Below are 12,379 nucleotides of genomic sequence, written 5' to 3'. Positions count from 1 at the left end.
AGTGGAAAAAAATATCTCTGGCAAATCTGAAACATCATATCATCCCTGTAAAGCATGCCACATTTCTTCTAATATTCAGCAGAAAAGCTACATTCCTAAACATATACATTACTATTTACTATATATGGTTTCAAGTTTGTTTTCCTTATTTGTCTCACAAAACAATATATTTTTGCTGAAAAAATATAAGTGCATAGCAAAGCTTGCATTATTCTGGCTGATACACAGTAAAACTTTAAACTTCAACTAAAACTGTTAAAACATCTAGCACATCAAGTAAAAAACCGATTTTAGCTTACTCACAGCATTATATTCCTACTTACAAGTATGTAAGCATTCTGTTACAGTGGTGGCATCAATCAGGTATCCATTGCATAAATGACAGGTTATATGGGCATTAATGTCCCAAAGCTTAATCTTTCTAGTCATCATCTTTGGTATCTGTAAAAAAAAAAAATCACCCACACATTACATAGCAACTCAGATGTACTGATGATGTAAAAGTAGTTTTGGAATAAATGAGTAACTATAATTCACCTTAAAGATATGCTTATGTAGATAGCTTCAGGCTCTTGTATACTTATGCATATATTTTGAATGAGTACTACACTTTTAAAAGATGATAAAAATGAATGGTGAAATAATTGAAATCTACACTATTTTACATGTCAGGGTTTCAGAGTGGCTGCAGGGAATATCTGCTCCAGCATCATGGAGCACCTCCTCCTTTCTCTGACCTTGGTGTTGCCTCTGTTATTTCTCACTCTTTTTGTTCCCTCCTCCTCTCTCTGTCCAGTGTTTTCTGCCCTTTCTTAAATATGTTTTCACAGAGGTGCCACAAACTTTGCTGATGGGCTCAGCTTTGGCCTGTGGTGGGTCCATTGCCAAGCCAGCTATGTCCACCACAGGGCAGTCCCTGACCTCTTCCCACAGAGGCCACACCCCTGCAGCCCACCCCCTTGCCACTTATATCCAATACATCAAGGGATGCAGGTTTAAGACCAAATCCTATTTTACTCATCTAAGTAATTTCAGTCAAGCTAGTAATTAAGACATCTGAAAGTGAAGAGAGATGATCCTCCTGTAATTGGCAAAGTGCAAAATCAAAAGGAATAGGTCTGATTTGACAAATTTGGGTTAACCACACTAAGTGTCAGCCTCACATCTCCTTACGGTTAGAGCATGATTTTGAATCCGTATCTGAAAAAGGGAGCTGAAAAGTAAAATAAACCAGGTTTCTTAAACATTAAAAATCAAATTAATAAAGAAAACATTACAAACTAAACTTCTTGTCCCATCAGTAGAGCTACACCCTGTTGTACTAAGAAATGTGAAATACAGAGTTTTCCCACCCCACTTTCAAATTAAAGGATGCTACAACCACCATTAAAAGAAAGGCATTCAGAATTTAAAAATTAAATAGCGCTTTTTTTTTTTTTTTGCAACATTGCCCATCACCTCTAGAGTAAACAGAATCAGACTACAAAATGCATGCTTTAAATAACAAATATACTGGTATCTTTTAAATACATATTATCTTTCTGCCTATGGAATCTCAAAAAGAAGAGTAACAAAAATTTAAAAAAAATTAAAAAGTCACTTCAGACTGTGCTAGGAAACTAAGTAACCTTTACCTCTCAAACATATAATTCTCATAAATATACAGCCAAGGATTAAGATTCAAGTTTCCTAAACTTTCCCTCCCCCTAATTGCAACTGAATACTTAGATTTATGTCCTGTTTATCCTCAGAATATATACAACATTTTTCATTCCTTTTGTTTAAAATTGTGGTGGGTTGACCCTGGCTGGATGCCAGGTGCCCACCAAAGCCACTCTATCACTCCCCCTCCTCAGCTGGACAGGGGAGAGAAAACATAACAAAAGGCTCATGGGTCGAGATGAGGACATGGAGAGATCACTCACCAATTACCGTCACGGGCAAAACAGACTCGACTTCGGGAAATTAGTTTAAATTATTACCAATCAAATCAGAGTAGGATAATGAGAAATAAAATCAAATCTTAACACACCTTCTCCCTACCCCTCCCTTCTTCCAGGGCTTAACTTTACTCCCAATTTCTCTGCCTCCTCCCCCCGAGCAGCGCAGGGGGACGGGGAATGGGGATTGCGGTCAGTTAATCACACGTTGTTTCTGCCACTCCTTCCTCCTCACACTCTTCCCCTGCTCCAGCATGTGGTCCCTCCCACGGGAGACAGTTCTCCATGAACTTCTCCAATGTGGGTCCTTCCCACGGGCTACAGGTCTTCACAAACTGCTCCAGTGTGGGCCCCTTCCACGGGGCGCAGTCCTTCAGGAACAGACTGCTCCAGCGTGGGTCCCCCACGGGATCACAAGTCCTGCCAGCAAACCTGCTCCAGCATGGGCTCCTCTCTCATGGGTCCACAGGTCCTGCCAGGAGCCTGCTCCAGCATGGGCTTCCCACAGGGTCAGAGCCTCCTTTGGGCATATCACCTGCTCCAGCGTGGGGTCCTCCACAGGCTGCAGGTGGATATCTGCTCCACCGTTAACCTCCATGGGCTGCAGGGGGACAGCCTGCCTCACCATGGTCTTCTGCAGGGGCTGCAGGGGAATCTCTGCTCTGGTGCCTGGAACACCTCCTCCCCCTCCTTCTTCACTGACCTTGGTGTCTGCATAGTTGTTCCTCTCACATATTCTCACTCCTCTCTCTGGCTGGAGTTGTGCATTTCCCCCCCCCTTTCTTAAATATGTTATCGCAGAGGTGCTACCACCATTGCTGATTGGCTCAGCCTTGGCCAGCAGCGGGTCCGTCTTGGAGCTGGCTGGCATTGGCTCCATCGGACATAGGGGCAGCTTCCAGCATTTTCTCACAGAAGCCACCCCTGTAGCCCCCCCCCGCTACCAAAACCTCGCTGTGCAAACCCAATACAAAAATAAAAAAATACAAGAGAGGACAAGTTACCCAGGAAGCAGATACATTCTGATCCCCCAAAAAACCCTTATGTGGGCAGTTTTAAATATGATAAAGAAACCTCCTGCTTATACATATATATTGAAATAAAAATTGCACTGGTAGCATGACAGCATTAGATTTAATTAAAACAGGAGATTAAACTGGTTTACAGTCTGTTACATTTGGTTCCCATACCGCAGATTACACTCTGTTACCAGATAACCTTGCTCTCCAGTAAACTGACTGAGTAGGCATGGCTCACAAATACTTTTTTTAACTGTTTGTTTTGGAATACATTTCAGAATTTGAATAGTGAAACATTTTTCACAGTATGCAAAGCTTCAGACAGGAATATGACAAGATGGTAGCCTGAACCCCAAGTTTGTTAAACATAGAAAAGGATTAAGGTAAATAGACTAAGTGGTAAACTAAGCATAAAGAACATATAAACATATAAAGAGTATATCAGAAGCTAAACTTTCAAACTAATGTGAAAGATATCAGCATTGAAAAATTATTCCATTATAAACTATTGAAGTGCATTTTCTCTCAAGCACTGTAAAATCTACACTGTGTGATATATAAGAGTAACTGAAGACTTCTAGGTCTTAGGGATAAGTAGTAAAAGATACAGAACCCAAATTTGTTTTATGGTGTTTGACATTTCATTAACCTAGTAACTAGCTGTCACAGAAGAATGAAAACATGATTTGTTTACACAGTATATCAGGCAGATCAGAACCTATACCAGGGAACTCGATTACTTCTTTTCTAAACCTTATTTTATAGCTAGGTTTCCATGCAACTGAAGAGCAGCCACATATTTAGCAGTTTCAATATAGCAAATGAGATCTCCAATTTAAAAAACTGTATGAACTACACACATTTCTATAGCACAGGAGAACAGCTATTTATGGCCATTCTTCAGAAATATTTAGGAGATGGCTTAAACTGTTGTTTGAACCACTAGCCAAATAGGAAGTGAACCCTTCTGAAGGCAATGGAAAGCATAATTTTTAATAGGTAAAAATAGTTAGGAAGGCTAAAAGTATACCTAAAACGGCAAACACCCAGGCACAAAATTTAAATATAACTCTAGTTATTCAGCCAAAACTATGGGTGTGCATGGATTACCAAGGAGTGAATCCAAGCATTAACCATGATGAGAAGCTAAAGATATGGTAAAAACTGAAATAAAGAAATAATTTCTCCTCTGGAGAACATTGGATATTTTCCCCCCCACTATAGTGTAGTCAAGCAATGCCAAACGAGGCATCAACCAGTAAGAACTCAGGTAGGACAAAATATAATAAGATGCAAAATAACTATAGAATAAAGAAAAAAAATATGCTACAAAATAGGTAGCCTAATTAAAGCCATTTTTGTCAGAGAAACAGAGGATAGCAAAGATAATACACACATCTAGACAAACATCCATGTAATGAATGGGAAATAAAAATCAGATATTTTTTGGTAAAGGAAAAATGTAGCAAACACTACACATGAAGGTTATCCCCCTAGATCTCCAGCCGACCCGGGCTTTATACCCCCAGCAGTAGGTGTGTCATGTTATAAGGGGCGGAGACAAGGGAGGGTCGACCCTTAACTCTTTCCGTACAGCACGTGATCTTCCGGTCGCCAGCCCTTATCTTTACTACATTTCCCCCTCCCTTAGCTCCAGTAGTTCTGGATCTTGCTGGGGAAGCTGCGTGTAAAATAATCGATATATGGTAAGACTTATACAGACACGCATCCGTTACGTTCATAGATTTTGCCCAGTCCAGCCAGTAGTTCGTCGCGGCTCCCTCATTACTCCCCCACACCATCAGGATGCATAGGGAAATGGTAACCTGTCAAGATAAGACTCAATAAATTGATTAATGTCTATACGGTCGAATATTTCGACTGGGTACCCATTCTAGCGTCCCTTTCTCGGTTTGCACACACGCATACCCACGTCCCAAGCAACGGAGGGAATAAGGGCCCCCCCATTCACGGGTTTGCAGGTCCCGTACTTGAACCAAAGGGTAAGGCCCTTCGTTCTCATCGAGCCGGAAATGTGCCTGGGTTGCAGTCTGGGTTTTATAGGTGTTCCCTCAAATGGTATGATTTAAGGTAATTAGTGCCGTCGTCAACAGACGCTGTGCCCGAAATAAGGGAGGGTCAAGGGGAGGGGGAACCCCTGTTCCTGGGCTTATCTTTTCCCCCTCCCTAAGTCGGTCGAGTAACCCTTTTAATGTGCGGTGCGCGCGTTCCACAATGCTTTGGCCCGTACTGTTATAGGGAATGCCATGACTCAACTGAATATCCCAGCGCGCGCAAAAGTCCTTTGTCTTCTTGCTGACATATGCCGCTCCATTATCTGTTTTAATTTTTTGTGGGATGCCAAGTTGCGCCATACAGTCCTGCCAATGTAAAATAACTGAGAGAGCATTTTGTTTAGCATGCATAGTCGCTAAAATAACTCCACTGCAGGTATCAACTGTGACATGCAGATACTTACGTGGATTAAAGGGTTCATAAATCGTAACATCAGACTGCCATATTTGGTTGGGCTGCAACCCTCGAGGGTTTACCCCTGCCTCCCAGAGGGGACCTTTGGAACACACAGGACAAGCAGCAATCACAGAGCGAGCATCTTGCAACGTAATGCCAGCGAGCCTAGCTAAACCGCGAGCTCCACAGTGGAGGAGCTCATGCAGGCGGAAAGCTCGCCTTAGGTTAGAAGTTTCTTCAACCGCCAGTACGCTCTTTGCTAAGCTGTCCGCTATTTCATTCCCAGCAGAAAGAAAACTCGGTATGGAACTATGACTATTAACATGGATAGGACAGACAGGAGCGGTTCTCATTTGCAGTGCGGTGAGCAACATTCCGACAATCTCCGACGTTGCCCCAAGTGCCCATCGGCACTTCTTCAGTAACTTATATACATAGCAAGAGTCTGTGATTAGATCCAAGGCCTCTTCGGGCCATTGAGTGAGAGCCATCCATACCGCTTTGGCCTCAAGATACTGCACGGATTGCCCTTGATCTTGATAACTAATGTGGGTCCACTGACCATCCTCCTGCCATGTAACGACAGCTTTCCCAGTAATCGATGACGCGTCGGTAAAAACCGTGCGGCCTCCGGTGGGTTGTTCAACTATGGCACTAGCTGGCAAAAAATGGAGTACCTGGATTATCTCCCCACAGGGGTGTGGTCTTAGACCTTCAATACGACCCGTAAATTCAGCTATCGCCGCTTGCAGGAGCCCCACTTGTGGAAGTACCAACTCCCACTGTGCCAAAGAACAGGGCAATGCGATGACCTCCGGGTCCTTCCCTGTTAAGTGTTGAGTTTGCCTCCGACAGCGGAGAATAAGCTGGGATAATAATGTTGGCCAAGAAATTAAAGCCGTCTTTGGTTTGCCTTGATACAACCAAGCAAAAGGCCAGCCTTTTTCACCATTATTTTGAATTAGTAAACCATGGCCAGCGGTATCGGTCATGTAAATCAGGGCAGTGACCGGTTGTTCAGGTGTAAATCGAGCGAGACCCCAATGCTGGGCCCACTCCATAATTGTCCTAAGAATCTCCTGATGGTTTCTTGAAAGAGTCCTTGGAGCTAGGGGGGAATCTCCTCCTTTCAGGAGTTGATATAAGGTAGTCATTTCTGCCTCAGATATTGGAATAAAGTTTCTAAGCCACAATAGTTGTCCAATTAATTTTTGTGCCTCATGGAGTGTTGTCACTGTAGTCCGAATTTCAAATGATTGTGCTGTCACGCTTCGTGGCCTCAGTTGAGTACCTAAATACTTTACTGCACGCCCTACCTGTGTTTTCCGAGGCTCAATGTGTAACCCATGTCGCTCCAAACTGACTATCAGCTGCACGCGTGCCTTTTCCAGTAACTCCTCTTGGTTGGACGCCAGTAACACGTCATCCATGTAATGGAAAATGATGACCGTAGGGAAATTTTCTCGAATAGGGCGTATCGCAGCAGCTACAGCAATTTGACACAAGACTGGTGAGTTTTTCATGCCCTGGGGTAACACCTTCCATTGATATCTGGCGCACGGGTGTTGATTGTTAGGCTCAGGAACAGTAAAGGCAAAGCGTACTCTATCTTCTTCATGCAAGGGAACACTAAAAAAGCAATCTCTAATATCTATAACCACTATTTGATAGTCAGGTGGAATCATGGCCGGAGAAGGGAGGCCCGCTTGTAGCGGACCCATGTCTTGTATACATGCATTAACTGCGCGTAGATCATGTAGCAGTCGCCACGCTCCCGATTTTTTCTTTATCACGAAAACAGGGGTGTTCCAGGGACTTGTAGAGGGTTCGATGTGTCCTGCGTCAAGTTCTCGTTGTACCAATTGTCGAACAGCCGCCCTCTTTTCCTCTGTCAATGGCCACTGCTCTACCCACACTGGTTTATCTGTCAACCAGGTGAGTTTTAATGGGCGGACACAGGCAGTGGCCATTATGATAAATTTGTACGCAGCACTATATTCATCTTCTGCAAGCAACATCGTCCCAAGATGACAATGGGTAACTCAGCAATGACAGGGTTACACCATGCAACCCTAGCTTGTCCGGATTCCGGATCCTTCAACATAATTTGCATTGGGTTCCTGCTTTGATGCGAGGTCTGAATGCCTCCCACACCTTGCAGCGAACCTCTCGGTTCGAGTGGCCAATCATCTGGCCATAGATGTGATGGGATTACTGTAACATCCGCTCCTGTATCTAAAAGGGCTCTTAATACGAGGCGTGGTGTTCCCCCCAACTCTGGGAGCCATGGGGTAACTATAATATCTACTTCTGGTCGTGTGGTCATGTTTAGGGTGAGTGCCACATACGGCGAGGCTCTATCCCCAGCCTCCTCTATTGCGCGCTCCCATCTCCCCAAGGCAGCTGAGTTGGATATTGCATCATTGGGACCGCAGGCAACTGTGCTGGTCCCGGGGAAGGAGAGACTCCCTGTGCCATACATTGCGCTGCTGTCGTCGGGCCTGTTGAGCTGATCACTGGGGCAGGTGGGGATGGCACGGCCCTCAGCCATCCCCTCTTCTCGTTTCCCCAGCCCGGTCTCCTTTGCTGACTCCCCGATTTGCACTGTCGAGCTCTGTGGCCTAGTCGCCCACAGCGCCAGCATCGTAGGTCTCTCTCTCCTTCCCCTGTTCCGGGGGTGTTTATTTTTGAAGGGCATTGTCGCGCCATGTGTCCTTGCCCCCCACACTTACGGCACGTAAGTCGTGCGCCGCGGCAGGCCGCATGGACTGCGGCCACTACCGGTTGCATACTTTGCGCCTGTTCCTGTTCCAGCACGTAACGAATCATCTGTGAAAGCGTGGTCCCTATGGGTAACTGTCTTAGCAACACTGCAGTTTGTGGGTTTGCTTGTGTACGTGCACAGTCAAGCAATATCGCCTCCTTAGCCTGCTCAGGAAGTCGAGCAACCTGGAGCGCCGCTTGCAGCCGGTCTAAAAACTTTGTGAAGGGCTCACTTAACGATTGCCATATTTGGACCCATGGAGGCTCCCTTTTATCAAGAGCCGTGATGATGCGTATCGCTTCCTGGGCAGCTTTCGAAGATGCAGCAAAATCGCGCCCCCGCATTCGCTGAGCCTGTGCCTGAGGAGTTGCGAACTGCCCTTCACCCATCAGCTGCTCTAAAGTCACTCCTGCCATGGGATGGTTGGCCTGTTGCGCCTCGATAACAACTTGGGTGCACCGATTCCTCCACTCCTCCCTAAACAATACCATCATCGAGGGGGTCAATACGGCCCGCATCAACTGAATGATATCAAAAGGTGCAAGCGGCGTTGCAAAAACACAGTCTAATAGGACTTGGGTCTCTGGGGAATTTAATCCATGACTTTTCACCGTTGTGACCAATTCTTTCACCAACTTTGCATCTAACGGTTGCCACTCATATCCTCCACCTGGGGCTGCTCGGATAGGAAATGCTTGAATCGGAGGGGCCTGGAATCGCACTCCTTCCAAGACACAATTTTTTGCAATCATCTGCCAATCCGTCCCATTTGCCCTCTCTTTCGGCATTCCCCCTGGCATAAGACTTTCCGCATTTGCCACCACCCCTCTCAATCGGCTGATCAATGCCTCGAGTTCCCTTGAAACCTCGTTAGTCCGTCTTGGAAGCGGGGGCGGATGAGCAACAATCGAGGATCCCTCGTCACCCCCTTCACCCTCACTGCTATCAGAGCTCATCGGGTAATCGTGTACAGGCTCCCTCCACTGTGAGGGAATACCAGTTTGATTTCCCATTGCCCTAGGGATAGGGGTTCCCTCTGGTGGCTCAGGTATCACTGACAGTGCCGGGGGAGCCCTACCACCCCCCTCGATGTCCTGCGCTCCGCTCTCTGTGTGTCCAGCACTCGTCGATCACTGGGATACAATGGGGCATCCTCAGGTGTTTTGCCTTCTTTTTCTCCTTCCCGCCATCTTCCTTCACGTAGTTCACGATACTGCTGGGATCCCACATCAGCCCCCGGGACCCAATCCAGCAACCTATCAGTCAGCTCCCTTTCCACACATTGTTGCAACTCGCCCCAGGGGTATTGAGGAAGTGGCAGATCCGCCGGTGCAGGAGGTGCCGAAGGTTCCGTGGGCGGCCGCTCTAAACTCCCCACTCGTATCGGGAACACCTTTCCCGACTCCTTTGTTCCCGCTGCACCATAGTCTCCTTGCACCTCCCCTTCCTCCGTTGGCTCAGCCCCCAGTAACAACGGTTCCGTCTGTGTCCCACAGGCCACTCCTTCCAGCCAGCCTGTGTCCCCTCCAAAACTAAACTTGTTGGCTTTTCGTTCCCAGGAGATTCATGCCCCATCAGCACACCACGTGCAGCAGGCCGGCGCCGCCTTGCCGCAAACCCCCTCTTGAGCACCCTTGTCGTTACCGACTTTAGTACCTTTATGAGTTCCGCGAGCTCCATCGCTGTTGCCTGATCACGTCGGGGTCACCACTGTGTAGCAAACACTACACATCAAGGTTATCCCGCCAGATCTCCAGCCGACCCGGGCTTTATACCCCCAGCAGTAGGTGTGTCATGTTATAAGGGGCGGAGACAAGGGAGGGTCGACCCTTAACTCTTTCCGTACAGCACGTGATCTTCCGGTCGCCAGCCCTTATCTTTACTACAGAAAAATATACATCTAGTAGAATTCCCTAATTACACCTAAGCAGCAAATAAACCTGGTGACAGTTTTACAGAACTTGCAAGAAGCACACCAGAAAACTCAGTAGTTGTTTAAAGGACACTGGAATCTATTAGCAGGAAGTAGAGGTACAGAGGCAACTTTTTCCAGTCACTTCAACTTCAAAATAAGATGCAAGCCACAATAAGAGGTTTCTCCAGAAGGCCTGACCCATACTGTCAACATGCAGCTGTTAAAACAAGAGAACATATTCACTACACATGCAGAGGTCCTGACATACAAGTTCCAGCACAAGATGAATCTCTGACAGGCAATGAAATTTTGAAGGTTCATGGGTTCTCACCATCAGATTTCAGTTTAGCCTGCATCTTGTGGGCTTGAGCCATACACAACTCAAGCTACATGTTGTCCTTTGCTCACAGAAGGGTCAAAGAATTGGGATACATCAGCATTTTTAAAGACAGCTAAGCCATAACAGTGAAATGCCTTAAAATGCTATATTAGAAGAAGCAATGCCAGATATACTTGTAACTATTTAGAAAGACAAGAAGAAGCTAGCAGCAAAATGGTACATTATGAAGATGACAGTTTGATTAGACTAGAGATACTGACTGATCTAGACCTTGGAAACAATCTGATGTGCTTCCCAACGTGCTTTTTTTATCTGCAAAGTGCATATTGATTTATCATTCAAAATACTCTTAAGTTATCATTCTCTTTAAAGTAACATTTGAAATAGGAAGTTCTGAGCCAAGCATGAGGCGATTCCCATTTGAGTTGAGATGTTTTGTTTAGAGAGGAAAAGAGAAAACAATTATTAAAAAACCCTACAAAGTACTGTGGTGGGTTGACCGTGGCTAGCTGCCAGGTGCCCATGAAGCTGCTCTCTCACTCCCCCTCCTCAACAGGACAGGGGGAGAAAATACGATGGAAAAAGCTCGTGGGTTGAGATAAGGACAGGGAGATTACTCAGCAATTACCATCACAGGCAAAACAGACTTGACTTGGGGAAATTAATTTAATTTATTGCCAGTTAATAACAGAGTAGGATAGTGAGAAATAAGAACAAAACTAAAACCACTTTTCTCCCATCCCCCCTTTTTCCCAGTTCTACCTCCTCCCCCCCCCCCCCCCCCCGCTGTCCTGAGCAGCGCAGGGGGATGGAGAATGGGGGTTGCAGTCAGTTCATAACGCTTCATCTCTGCCACTCCTTTCTACTCATGCTCCAGTGTGGGACCCCCATGGGCCACAGTTCCTGCCAGGAGCCGGCTCCAGTGTGGGGTCCTCCACAGGCTGCAGGGTAATCTCTACTCCAGCACCTGGAGCACCTCCTCCCCCTCCTTCTTCTCTGGCCTTGGTGTCTGCAGGGTTATTTCTCTCACATTTTTCTCACTCCTCTCCCTCACAGCTGCTGTGCAGCATTTTTTACCCCTTTGTAGTAAAGATAAGGGCTGGCGACCGGAAGATCACGCGATGTACAGAAAGAGTTAAGGGTCGACCCTCCCTTGTCTCCGCCCCTTATAACATGACACGCCTACTGCTGGGGGTATAAAGGTAAACTACTGCGCAGTAAACATTGAAGCTGAACACCCACACTGCGTGTGCTGACTGTTCCTTCCCCAGCGCAGTAAACATTGAAGCTGAACACCCACACTGCGTGTGCTGACTGTTCCTTCCCCAGCCCGGGTCGGCTGGAGATCCGCTGGTATAACCTTGATATGTAACGAACGCTACATAGTGGTGACCCCGACGTGATCGGCTGCAGGTAGCAGCGATGGAGCTCGCAGAACTCGTAAAGGTACTAAAGTCGGTAGCGACGGAGGTGGGCGAGGATGGGGCGATAAGGAAAAGGCCCACGGGCGACCGCATCCAATGGATGCTACGCCGGGGAGTGCTTGGCGCTCCCACAGAAGTTTTTGGACACCCCAAATTGGGGGAAAATATGCAATGAGCTGACAGAAGTGATCATAAGCAATGTTGGAGGAGCCAGTGACCAGCTTCGTGCCTGGGGAACAGTAGAAAGGGTGCTCAAGAAGGGGTTTGTGGCAAAGCGGTGCTGGCTTGCCGCACGTAGCGCGCTGATGGGGCATGAAGTTCCTGGCAACGAAAAGCCAACGGGTTTAGTCTCGGAGGGGACACAGGCTGGCTGGGAGGGAGCACAGCCGGGGGGGCTGACCCAGACTGGCCAAAGGGCTATGCCATACCATCATGCTCAGTATATTAAGCTGGGGGAAGAAGAAGGAAGGGGGACGTTTGGAGTGATGGCGTTTGTCTTCCCAAG

The 12,379-nt window shown here is 46.7% G+C and overlaps 1 protein-coding gene across 7 annotated transcripts in view; it reads right to left on the bottom strand.

Annotated features, from left to right (window-relative positions):
* LOC104010122 (polycomb group RING finger protein 3) overlaps nt 1–12,379 on the bottom strand; it is a 114,130-nt gene that overhangs the window by 43,164 nt on the left and 58,587 nt on the right. For 6 of the 7 annotated variants that reach the window (XM_087770891.1, XM_087770890.1, XM_087770895.1 and 3 more), the window contains one exon: nt 324–441. In XM_087770891.1, the coding sequence (XP_087627017.1) occupies nt 324–441 (118 nt within the window). Of the gene's footprint in view, nt 1–323; nt 442–9,851; nt 10,021–12,379 lie in introns of those variants that run through there. The other variant, XM_087770896.1, reaches the window with a different exon arrangement.

Source organism: Nipponia nippon, unplaced genomic scaffold, assembly GCF_047370975.1.
Source record: "Nipponia nippon isolate SJK-2023a ecotype South Korea unplaced genomic scaffold, ASM4737097v1 scaffold_34, whole genome shotgun sequence".
Classification (NCBI taxonomy): domain Eukaryota; kingdom Metazoa; phylum Chordata; class Aves; order Pelecaniformes; family Threskiornithidae; genus Nipponia; species Nipponia nippon.
The sequence above is the reverse complement of the archived record's forward strand: the minus strand, read 5'-3'. Positions and strand labels throughout refer to the sequence as shown.